This window comes from Cajanus cajan, chromosome 2 (genome assembly GCF_000230855.2).
Source record: "Cajanus cajan strain Asha chromosome 2, NIPB_CcT2T_4, whole genome shotgun sequence".
In the NCBI taxonomy this organism is placed as follows: domain Eukaryota; kingdom Viridiplantae; phylum Streptophyta; class Magnoliopsida; order Fabales; family Fabaceae; genus Cajanus; species Cajanus cajan.
In genome coordinates this window covers 54360030-54373536 of record NC_138518.1, presented here as the reverse complement: position 1 = coordinate 54373536, position 13507 = coordinate 54360030, and the positions used below count along the sequence as shown (strand labels likewise).

Below are 13507 nucleotides of genomic sequence, written 5' to 3'. Positions count from 1 at the left end.
ATTTGTATATATGATCTAAGACATAAGAAATTTTAATCTAACGGTTGAATTTACAAAATTTACATTTAATATAAAATTATTGAGCAGTGTAATACTCAGTAAAAGTTACACCGATATTATTATAACCCCTCTCATATATATATATAATATTATATTTGTATGATTATTTTATGAAATGACTAGTGAATAATAATATTTTTTTGAAATTTCATTATCATGTATGTTTATTTTGAGTAAAAAAAACGAGAAATTCTATTATTTTTTTAATTAGTAAAATACTTAATTTATATATAAAAAATTAATTTGGCATCCCCAAATCTTTTATCCAAGTTCCGCCACTATATATATATATATATATATATATATATATATATATATATATATATATATACTTTAGATACATACATAAATTTTTCTGGCAGAAAAAAAAAATGTACACAATTTTAAATCTTATTCGTTTTTGTCATGTAATTAAATAGAAATTAATTAGTGTAAAAATTATTTTTCTTAAAAATAATAAAATATTGATCGAGTGAAAAGATATTATACAGGAAAAGATATGTCCCCAATCCATTCAATTTATAAATTATTTTAGTAAAAGAAATGGGAATTTAGTGATTTTAGGTTAAAAAATAATAATGATAGTACCAAATTTACTTAATTCAGTTTAAGACATAAAGACCAAAATTACACACAATTAAAATTTTTAAAAAATATATATATATATATAATTCATCTTTTAGCTAAAGATTCAATATTTGACAAATTTTTGGGTTAATAAACAATATCATTTCAGTTAGAAGATTTCCTCCAAATTCTATCTATCTTCAGTTGTGATTAAATAACACCTTAAGTACTCATAAAAAAATATAACAGCTCAAGTCAAGTTGAATTGTAGTTATAACTTTTATTTTTTTTGTTGATTGTTAATGTAGTTATTTTTATCCAATTCTTGGAACTGAGTATTTTAGTATGAAGGTTAGGTGTCATACTTACATTCCAAAATGCAATTGTATAACTTTGCTATTGTTGTCATATTTATATCCAAGGCAATGTCTGTAGTAAGTTGCTATTAGCAATGCCTCATTGTAGACATCTCTGTTGAAGCCTTTAATTCTGGTGCTATTCATGTTCCCATTACATATAGAACACCCACAATGGTATAGTTCACCGATGTTATTGTATCTTGATTTTCAGATCTAGCCTCAGTCCATCAATTGTGTCCTCCAAGGGCTATTCAGAAAGACAATTTAATGTAAATAGGATCAGTCTTAGCACATACAAATGAGTGCCCTCCCCCCCAATTAGTGCTAAGTACTTATTACAAAATTGAATAGTAGAAGGTATTCTAATTTTGAGGTCTCATAGTTGAAACAACACTTATCTTCTTGTGGAGTACGGATTCCTCATTCACTAATAACAATTCATGGTAGTGTATTTTAAAACAACTTCCTCACATGTTTGTGGTTTTCAGTGTTAGAACATGCAATGGCAAAGAAGTAATAAAACATAAACCCTTCTCATAGTTATGCATATTTCTCATTCATATATAAGGTAAATATATGAAAAATAACATCCATACATCATGTTCATCTATGTCGTCAACAAAACTGATGTATTGTCCAAAATCACAAACTTAACCGAACATTACCTACTGAAATAAGTAATCAATTATAGTTAGAGTAGAACTTTATCTACTAACACAAACAACCACAATTGTTGTTTCTGACATGAAACTGATATAATAATGAACTTCATAAAATGTATAAAAATTCATTGGAATATGAGGCAGTTAATGAGAAATGCCTGAAAAGGCCAAAACAAGAAAGGAATGAATGTCTTATCATACTCAGCACAGCACTGAATTTCTCACACCCATCAGAAGCAGAACTCAACAGATTCCCATTGTTGTGTTACTGTTAACATGGAAAATCACAGTGATGGAACTAATGTTTTACAGATAAGCATATCTAAAACATTAAAGACACCGATAATCAGAGTAAAATTTGATTCGAATTCTTTTAGTAAGATTTTAAATTTGAGTCATTCAAGTGAAAAAAATAATATATATCAGGTTCTCAAACAGAGTCATCGCCTATAACATATAACAAAAAAAGAAGGCAGCACTTAAGATAAAATTCATCATACTTACCCCTGGCCTGCAAAAACATAGATACACTTCTTTTAATGTGTTTTGTGGTATCAACAGAAATAAATAAACCAAGATACTGAAATTGAAACAACCAGCAAGTGTACACGTGATTAACAAATCAATATGCTATAAATCTGACCAAAAGTCCCTCGATCTCCCCAAGAAAAATAAAACTCAATATGTTGACCCAAAAAGTAAAAGCAGACTAAACTGTATACTACTTAAAAAAAAAATTAAGCCTGCCGCATTTGCATAATTTAGAAGGTAAATTGTACTGTTTTGACGCAGAAGCCACAGAGCCATGCACAAAAGGTGAAAAGCTTGGAACTGGCTTCATAATCAAAACAGCATTGCTATTCTGAACGAATTGTGAAGAGAAGTGTTAAACCAATCACATTACTATTTGTGAGATAACATCGATGATGACTTGAATAGATAAGCAAACAAAAACTGGTCCCATAGTTTTCAATCAATTGGTGAAGTAGTCTTTCGCATATCTAGTATTTTAGTATTTTACTAATCAAAATAACCAGATTATATCATTAATCATAACGAATAATCGGGAGATAGAAGATATATAGCAACACATATGCATTGACACAAGTTTAGTTACAATGATTAGCCATATTCTTTGTGTTTTTTTCAACTGGCCTTCACTTTTATTGGCACACTCTAAATTTAGATTAATACAAATACAATTGTGCTAATAACATTGCTCTCTAGATAACAAACATATATGGATCATTCTATAACATAGATTGACTTTTAACTCTCTTCAATCAAGGCTCCATTCAAGGTATGAATGGTTTAGGATATGTTTTATTTCTGTGTGCTTCAACGAAGGAAACAACTCTTGCAAATTTGTTAAGTCAACTTTCAAATGTTTTAGGTACTTGAGACGCACAATCTCCACACACCACTGGTTATTATTTTCTCCATGATTCATACTCTTAAGATTTCCTCCTGTTATGTTTAGCACCTTCAATCTCTCGAGTAGCTTGCTAGGCTTCAGCCATTCTGGAATTTCTTGTCCGGGGAAGCCTTCAAGATGTAACTTTGTCAAACTTGAAGGCAAAGTGATCTGAATATCACTGTATTTTGTGTCAGACACACCCCATGAAATTTTGAGATGTTCTAGTTTTGACAACACTATCAAGCTTTCAAATTCCCTCTCTTGGATCACAGCCCCCCTTCCAATATGTATGCTGAGTCGCTCTAGATTTTTCAAATTTGCAAGATCTGATATTTTGCATGGAGTCTTGTTAGGTCTACCTATTACAATCCCTTTCAGTACTTGGAGCTCAGTCAGCTTCTCAATCCCCTTTGGCATTCTATCCAACAAGTAGCAATTAGACAAATCCAAATGTTTGAGGTTTCTCAATGATGCAATATCATTAGGTAGTGTTTCTAGATTGTGACAAGCCTTGAGATCCAGAGTTTCTAGGCTCTCAAGTTGGAAAATGGAGGGTGGCAACTTAGATATTCCTGATATTCCACAAAGGCTAAGATATTTCAAATACTTATGACCCCTCAACTCCTTTAGGAATTCTTCACTCTCCACTTCAATGTCATGTGAAGTTGAGTCTTGCAGCCAACAACCAAGTTGAAGCACCTCCAAACGCTTCATTTTGGCCATCCATTGGTTTCCAAAATTAAGATATTTGGCACCAACATTGAAAATAGCTCTCCAATGGGTGGATTTAAAGTCAAGCTCATCACTTAATTTAACTTTTTTTTGGTAAAGTGCTAAACATTCATACCTAGTATGACCACTACAATGAGATGAGGGTGTTATTTTTGAATCAATTTCTAAAAACTGTTTTAAATCATTTTCTAACAAAAGTCTCACCGACATATGACGGATACAAGGACTAAGTTTAAATTTATTGACATCATGAATCATGGCATCACCATTTCCATGTGGTACAATGAAAGCATTTCTCTTAAGCTCCATGAACACATTCCAAAGTGGCACAGAATCATGTCCAAGAACTACAGCCCACCATAAAATTACATTCCTTTTCTTTATAACAGCATTTTCAGGGAGAAGTAAGAGAGATAAGAAGTAATGTTTATGGAGATCATCCAGGCCTTCATAACATACCTTAAACCTTTCCAATTCCTCAGGTTGTGGTATTTTCACTTCTTTTCTCTTCACAGACTGAGTTGCTTTTTCTGATGACTGAGCAACTTTTATATTACTACTTTGAGTAGCAGCAGGTGGCAGCAACTTTTGAGTTGAATCCCTTATTCTCTGGCAAATGGATTCCTCTTCTTCCATCAGCTTATGTATGTTAGAATTGCGAATATAGCCATCCACGGCTGTTAACACATCAAGGAGTTCTTCTTCATTTTTCTTCACTGTGGAAAGCAGGTTCTCTAAATGGATCAACTCAGACTTCAAAGACTTCAAATTTTCTTGTTTTTCTACAGGCCTCAGGCGCCTCAACAATGAAGGCACTGCTTTCATGGGATTTGTTCGAATAGACATTTTTTTTTTCTTGCAACAAGACTCAGGCTCAGAGTGGTGGGAGATTTTGTGAATTATGAAAAACTGATGAAAGAAACAATATACCCTTGCAGAAAGATCAAGGGACAGAGTGCTGCGAGTTTTGTTATTTTGTTAGTTTTGTGACTTTATGAAAAACTGATGAAAGTAACAATATATCTTTGTAATAAGATTTAGGGATAAAGGGGTAGGGGATTTTGTAACTTCATCAGAAGCTTTGGAATTTAATTAAAGGATCATTGCATGGAACAAAATGGCAAAAGTTTAACGTTATTCTTTTCTTAACATGGGGGTATAATGTAACTTTGTATTCACTCAATACAAGTTTAAAATTGGAGTTGAATTTTCTTTATTGTGCTGCCTGTATGACACAATTTAAATTACAGCTAATAAGTTAAGTTATATTTCAGAAATATGATTTGCTAATAAACTTAAATATCAAATAAAATTAAATAGGAATTTAAAATAAAAAAAATCAATTTATAAAATTCGTACTTAGCAGGAAAATGGTAGTTCAGGTGAACCTTTTTAGTCTAGGGCAGAGAATTTAAAATTATATATCTTTTTTTTTTATCTTGTGTACTAGGTTCATAATTTAATGAGCTAATATAAAAATAAGATTTGTTTCATTTTATAAAATAGAATTTATAAAATTAGAACCACAAAAATCATGAAAAAAGGCAATGATTAAGAATATTTTTCGCTTAAAAATGATGGAAGCAGGGTATCTTTTGTTGGTTTCAACTTTTCCAAGGACTTATTCAAGAACACCATAACAAGTTTGACATCATCCTTTTTTACCAATGAAAATTGCCATTCAAGCCTTTTGACAATACGTCAATAACAAGTTTGGCATTATTCTTTTTTACCATAAAATAATGCCATAGTAGTCTACCCTTTGTTTCACAAATGGGGAATCCAATTCTTAAGTCTCAACCGAAAATTAGAAGAGTTCCAAGTTTTCAGTTAGCTAATGTTATAATTATCAATTATTTAAACTGAATACTTGCTACATATGCATTCCCTTTGCTTGGTACACTATTTTCAGCACCAATTCCTTAGACTCAATCTTTATACAGGTTTCGGATCCTAAAGCAACACAGCTAATGTTCTTAATGGGAATAAGTTACACTAAAATGACATTGAAAATACTTTATTTAAGAAGTTGGGAACCTTAGATTAATTAATTTATTGTTTTAGATTAGCTAATTTATTATTTAGATTAGGTTACAATCATTTTGTGATAATTGTGCAATAGGGGGGAGAGGTTGATATGTAGTTTTGCAGATTTGGATTTTTATGACCAAACCTAAGTATTGAGCACTCTATATATATGTTTGTGATGTCAGAACCCGGGCTAAGAAATTAAAAAAATTGAGCTTCTCGGATTAGGGGTGTAATCGGTTTCTGTGGTCATGTTCTGACCAAAATGATTGAAACCTCTAGACTCATAAGCAAATCATCTACAAGTAATATGGTCTTCTAAGCTACAATTATCAGTTGCAAACTTGCAAATCCATCTCACTGGAAGAGAATTTGGGATGAACCATCTGTTGTGATTAGGAATGTTTAACTTTTTCATATTCAATTTGGGACTGCTCTAAACTAAGGAAATTCACCTAAACCAGCATTGCCCTGCTGAGTATGAAATTTATATATTATATATTTTTTTTAATGTAGAAAAATTAATATCTTATTCAGGGTCAGCCTAAGACTTTTAAGGTCTTAGACAAAGAAAAAAAATATACTCTCAATTATTTAATTTTTGTTCTTGTATTTTTTATTGAAAAAATTATTAGGATATCAAAAGTATTCTTATAAGAATCATTTGCAATAGACACATCTCATAATATTATTTTAGTAATTCATCTTATAATATTATTAGATGGTAAATGTCTAAGAACACCTCCAGTGGAAGTGCTTATAGTGTAACTTAAAAATAAGAACTAGTGCTTACAAGAAATTCTCAATGGAGTTATCCTAGCTGGCAAGAGAAGATCCAAATTTTTTGGCAGATTTGCTTGCAGAAAGGACAGAATAGATTGTTTAGCATAGATATGTTAATTTTTATCAGTAAAATGTTTAATTTCATCATGATAATCATCTCCATTATTATTATTTTTAACTAAAATATTAGACTCTTTATTATTTTTATATAGTTCTTCATTCTCAAAATTTTCAGCTTTAAAGTCTAAATTATCTAGACTTGCATCATTTCAAAGAAAAAAATGTAGGATGTTTAACAAAAATTTATCAAGAGCACTCTTTTGAGAATCAATATCAATTTTATTTTGTTTATTTCTTTTCCGTTTTAGATTATCAGAAGATTATTTTCTATGCAACATGTTCAAATTCAAACAATTAGACAAATATAAAAAAATTAAATTATAATCTGTGATTCAAATTATGAGATTTAATGAGTAAATGACAATAAGATATGAAATAATAATACTTTTGTTTATTTTTAAACCATCACCTTGAACTCTCAATTTGTTGTAATAGAAGAAAAAAATTAAAAATAGTGGCACATCAAGAAATTTACGGTGGCTAACAAATAAATATTTCTAACTTGATTTTAAGATTTTAACATAGCATAAAAGATCACGATTAAGAGAATACACAAAGAATCTATAAGAAAAATTCTAAACCAATCCTTATTTATTAACTTAATAACAAAAATACAGGATAAGAAAAATTAAAAAAAATAAATTAATATTATATTATATTATATTATTTTATATATCATGCTTTCTTCTTTATATTTAACATCACCAATTTATTTTTCTAAAATTATAAATTAAAAAGTTTTATGATGTCCCCGTGAGAATATGTTGTCCTAGGCGATTGCCTACTCTGACTGTTCTCAAGATCGTCACCGATCTTATTTTATAAATTCATGTTTCTAATCAAATTATAACTTTGAAATATAACTAGAATTATAAATTGTAAATTTTTAATTGAAATTTTATCATACGAGCAACATATTGAAGAAATTTCACCTTTAATATTAAACATCTATTGAATATGAATACCAAGTTACATTAAACTCGATGTTAAGAAAAGAATGATGTTAAACTTCTGCGATGTTTCTTTATGCAATGATTATTTAATTTAATGCCACAATTTACCAAAGCTATACATACATTGTTTCTTTTATCAGTCTTTCACAGACACAAAATTCTCACCATTGTGTACGTCCCTCAATCTTATTTCAAAGTAAATTGCTAATTTCATTCATCATTTTTTCATAAAATCACACAATCTCCCCACCAGTACCACTTAGTCCCTCAATCATATATATTGCAGAAAAGAAACTGTCAATTCGAACAAATCCCATGAAAGCAGTGCCTTCTTTGTTGAAAATTTTGATGAGCGTAGAACAAGTGAATTTGAAGGATTTGAAGTCAAAGCTAATTAAGATAAAATACTTGTTTTCCATAGCGAAGAAAAATGAAGGCAAAACATCTAATTTAGTCCCTTATAATAATTAATAGTGTCAATTTCGTCCCTCTATAATTTTTTGTTTTAATTTAGTCAAATGTAGATGACGTGGATGTCACGTAGATACATACGTGACAAGTTTCCATAATCTTTCTTTAATGAACCTGGAACGACCCATTCTAAAACCAGAACGGGTCGTTCTAATCCCACTCGTTGTATGTTAATTTTGTAACTGAAACGGCCCGTTTCAGATGCAAATGTAACACACAACGAGTGAATCAGAACGGACCGTTCTGGTTTAAGAACGACCCGTTCTGGATTCAGCACGGGCCGTTCTGGAATGCCAACCAGGATTGATGTTTAAATTTAAGTGTTACATTTCAAAAAAATGTTCAACAAAATGTAGCAATGTGGTTCAAAGATTAAAAACAAAAATTCATAACATAACACAAATTTAATTATTAAAATATGCACCAGAGTTGATCTTTTCATCCTTATTTTTCATCATTGCCCATAAAATAATAAATCAATTAGGCGTAGTTTACCGTTTCAGTCGCCACGACATAGAAAAGTAGATACAATAAACTTATCATAATTTTAATGGCAGCATGACGAATGTAGATGAATTGCATTAACTAGCCTCCCATTGTGTATGACCTGTTACAACCCCCCAAAACATGTATGAATTAAATGATCTTGGATTTTTTTTCCTTATGGTTTGAAATCCAAAGATACCATTAAATTCCTCCAAATTGAGACGATTCTCTATATTAAAAAGTTTAAAGAAAATCAATCCTGGTTCACAATTAGCCCCAGTTAAAATTTTAATATGGAGAAAACCAAGATATTCAAGAACAATCATTGGATCTGGAACGGCCCGTTCTGAAACCAGAATGACCCATTCCACTTGCTTTCTTTGTGTGTTTTTTTGAATCTAGAACGGTCCGTTCCAGATGCAAAATTAACACACAAGGAATGCAAGCGGAACGGGCTGTTCTGGTTTCAGAACGGGCCGTTCCAGATCATTAAATAAGGGGGAGAGGAGGCATGCCACCTATGCATCTATGTGGCATCCACGTCATCACATTTAATGCCGTTTGTGAAATTTGGACGGAAAGTCTCACATTAACATTTTTTTAAATTATTGGGGACTAAATTGAAACAAAAAATTATTGAGAGACGAAATTGAAACTATTAATTATTATAAGGGACCAAATTAGGTGTTTTGCCAAAAATGAATGATGAATTACTGGACACGTTAACGGTCGTGGATGGCTATATTCACAACTCCAACATATGTAAGTTGACGGAAGAGAAGGAAGAGATTAGCAAGAGAATAACAATCTCAACTCAAAAGTTGTTGCGGTCATCTAATGCAATCCAAATTACTAATATAAAAGTTAGAGCTGTCAAAGTGGGCTCGGCCCGATGAGTCAATACGGCCTACCACGGGTTCGAGCCAGGTTGAGTTGAAAAAATTGAAAATTTTAATACGAGTCAGTTTTGAACCCGACTCACTAACAATCCGGTTCACCTGGGTTGAACTCATGGTAAGCTGGACTGGCTCATCAACCCATGATTAAAACAATACAAAAAAATACAATAATTATTAGGCCATGGTGCAGCCCAACATGAGACAATAATGATTTAATGTTGGATTATGATTTGTAATTTTTATGATTTTGGATTGTATTTGAAGTTTAAGATGATTTTGGATTGTATTTGAAGTTTAAGATGATTTTGGATTGTATTTGAAGTTTAAGATAATTTTGGATTATATTTATCTATTTTGAGATTATTTAGATTTGATTTGCTTGTATTTAAAATTATCATTTAATGTTTGGGATGAATAATTCATTTATGGATGTCTTAATTAAGAATCTTAGATTCTTAAAATAGATTTGAGCTTTTTGGACTTTAGTTGTATATTAAGAAAAAAGATGAAAAAAATTATATTTTTTTAAGGTGAGCCTACCTGTTTAACCCACCAACCTGTGGTGGGCCAGGTTGGGTTTGATTTTTGAGTTTACTGATAAATGAGCTGGATTGGGTTGACCCACCAAATGGTCAACTTGTGGTGAGCTGGGCTGGGCTGGGTGGCCCTTTTTAACAACTCTAATAAAAATTGTCGAGTCATAAGGAAAAACATTTCAGCGCATGAAGGTAATTAAGAAAAATGAAATGAACATAGCACTCCATTCGAGATCACAATCGGAGGAATTTGACCATCACATGCTCCACACATAGTATATCATACATCACTATGAACAATTACCAAAATAAGCACAAGGTTATTATCGCCATTAAATTATATAAAATCCAATAATGCTTTATTAATTAACATACTATACTTAATTAACATAAATCATTCAACTTATTATATACCAAAGCACAAAATTACATATAGAAAACCAGTAATTAAACACATGCAAAGTAGCATTTGAGGTTGGGTATCTTGTGTTCGATATAATCTAGGCAAAGAGCATATGTTGCTCTCTAGAAAAAATGCGTACGCTCAATGTGATTACATTCACGTTCAACAAAACTGCATCAGGGAGCTTTAGAGCTCCCATGCCTAGTATGGACCATCCCACACCTGATGTTTGAGTCATAGAGAGCGGTTTATGTTGTCTATTACTCCCATGTCCAACGACCCTTTAAATGCCATTCTAGATTGGACATTTCTTTAGAAAATGCGAAAAATAGCATTAGATAACCCAACAAGCACTACATGAAATTCAATCGGTAAAAACATACAATAATCCATCAATTAACTTCCTTGACATATATTGTTACTGACTAATTCAATTTACCTTGTACTTAGGGTTTCGATTGGGACTACAAGCACTATGCGTGTGATACTTTTAATAAGGGTAAAAATAATTTTTTATGTCGATTTTAGACTCATCATAGATCTCAGTGACATAAAAAGTTGATTCTAAAAATAATTGACATAAAAAATCTAATTTTTTAGGTTACAATTATTTATCCACCATGCTCTTTCCCTCTTTTCGTCTCTCTTTGTATTTTGTGCTTGCACTCTTTCCTTCTCGTCATCATATCTTTTTGCATGTCATCATTGTGCTTATCCTCTCTTGTGACATCTCTTTACGTTTTGTCGTCACACTCTTTATATCCCTTCGTGTTTTGTCATCACACTTTTTCTCTCTCATGATATCTCCTTACATTTTGTTTTCGTATTGTTTATCTTTGGTCACATTTTTCACGTTTGACCATGCTCTTTATCATTTGTTGCATCCCTTCGCATTCCTTACCAACCTTTTTCCCTCTCATTTTTGCATATTTGCTTTTGCATTCACCACGTTTTGCATTAATTTCATCACCACAATGTTTGCTTCTAAACCACCACACTATCAAGAAATAATAATAACAAAAAACACAAACAAAAAAGCAAGAGGGAAAAAAAAATACTTGCATGTGCAAGAAGTAGGATGATAAAGAAAAGAAGACAGAAAAAAAAGTCTAGAATGCGAATTGCATTTTCAATTTGAAAATTTAAAGCACCTTTTATGTTGAGTGTTGTTTCACCTGTTGTTCTTTTTTGTCTAGTGTCATTACATTTGTCATAGAATGTGTTGAAAAATGTTAAATTTGTAATTAACCCCTACCTTTTTATGAAAAGTATTGACTCACCAGACACAAAAAAGAACTTTTTATGACAGGTGACTCAACATCCGTCATAATTTTTTTTTGTCTTATTTACAACTTTCTTATTGTGTCACTTTCTATGTCATGAGAATTATACTCGACATAAAATCTTCATCATAAAAAACTCTTTGCATTAGTGGTAGATTCATGATTTACACAATTAACACAAAATTAAACACACATATATTCCAATTACGACAAATATTGCTCATAATAATGTAAAACAAAAAATCACAGTTTACAACCAAAAATTAGAATTTCTCCCTTAGAACATATAAGAACAAAAAAGAGATTGGGGCCAATCTCTTTACCTCGTAGATATCCCACGCTTTAGAGTGAGACTATTTACTCTTCCTTATCTTGATGAATGTTAGACATTGAATGCAAATCTCTTATATGATCTTCTATAGTTTTTGTTCCTCCAAGGTCTCCAAATGAATAGAGAGAGACATAAACTTAAGGGAATTGTGAAAACAAAAATTGGCATTAATCCCTCTTAAACTCCGAGCTTAACCTATTAGTAAAACAATTAACTACAATTGCATTTTTCTTTCCTTTAATAATTTAAAACTTATAATTAAATACATAAAATAAGCATATTTCTTCCAAACATTTATAAAATAATTTTTGCAACCTTTTTTATTTAATTAAAAACACATATATATAAAACATCCCAATTAATTAATTAAAACATTAATTTATTTAGAAAAACTCAGAGTTAGGGATGACAAATTAACCCGTACCTGTGGGTAATACCCAAACACGTCCCGACTTTGACGGGGAATACCCAGTTTGACCGGGTACGGGTATGGGTAAAACTTGATATGTTAAACCGGGTACGGGTAGGGGCAGGGGTATGAGTATGTATATACCCGTACCCATACTCGTACCCGATTGAATTATGTTAAAAAAATTTAATATTTTATTATGTGTAATTATTTATTATAATGTGAAATATTTATAGTTGTTTAATTATTAAGAAATCTCTTGATTAAAATATGAGATAGAAAAATAATTTAATTATAATTATAATATAATGAAAAAATAATTTAAAAATATTGTGTATTTTTTTGTAAAAAAAATAATAATAATTTTTTCAGGTACGACTACGGATATACCCGATATCCGACAGAGACGGGGATGAGGACGAAAATTACACACTCGACGGGTATGGGTACAAGTACGAGGATAAGTTTGAGTCGTAGGAACAGGGACGGGTATCATGAAACTCGTCCCCGACCCGTCCCGTTACCATCCCTACTTGGAGTGTTAGAATTCAACCCATTAACATATCACATGACTTAAGTCTCGTCACTGGTATCATCATTTAGATAATCCTCATTTTTAATATATACACATAGAAACACTACAAACAAAACATAAAATGAAAAATGTCTCACTTTGGCTATCAATGTGAGATATTGCAAGGTAGTCACACACATCAACAACATAAACATACATATATAACCGATGAATGTAACGGTCATAGCAATTATAACTTAAAGAATAACTCAGCATGTTTACAAGTTCATGGTTCATACAAATGTAATAGGTACGAATTTCACTAGTCTATATACATGTGGCACTAGTGTTAGACTTTTGGCCTATGTACCGATTGTCACAAGCAGTGACGGATCCAGAAATTTTAAGTAGTGGGGGCAATATTTAAATACATAAATTTTTAAAATATAAAATAAAATTTTTATAAAGATAAATATATATCATAATTGTTCTCT

The 13507-nt window shown here is 31.1% G+C and overlaps 1 protein-coding gene across 1 annotated transcript; it reads right to left on the bottom strand.

Moving 5' to 3' along the window:
• Positions 1–2927: 2927 nt before the first annotated feature.
• On the bottom strand, positions 2928–4643 carry LOC109811256 (disease resistance RPP13-like protein 4). The gene has a single exon (XM_020374944.3). The coding sequence runs from the start codon at positions 4641–4643 to the stop codon at positions 2928–2930; it is 1716 nt and encodes a 571-aa protein (XP_020230533.2).
• Positions 4644–13507: the final 8864 nt, after the last annotated feature.

Bases quoted from the DNA above. Each gene is read 5' to 3' on its own strand.
- LOC109811256 (XM_020374944.3), bottom strand. From the start codon at position 4,643: ATGTCTATTCGAACAAATCCCATGAAAGCAGTGCCTTCATTGTTGAGG.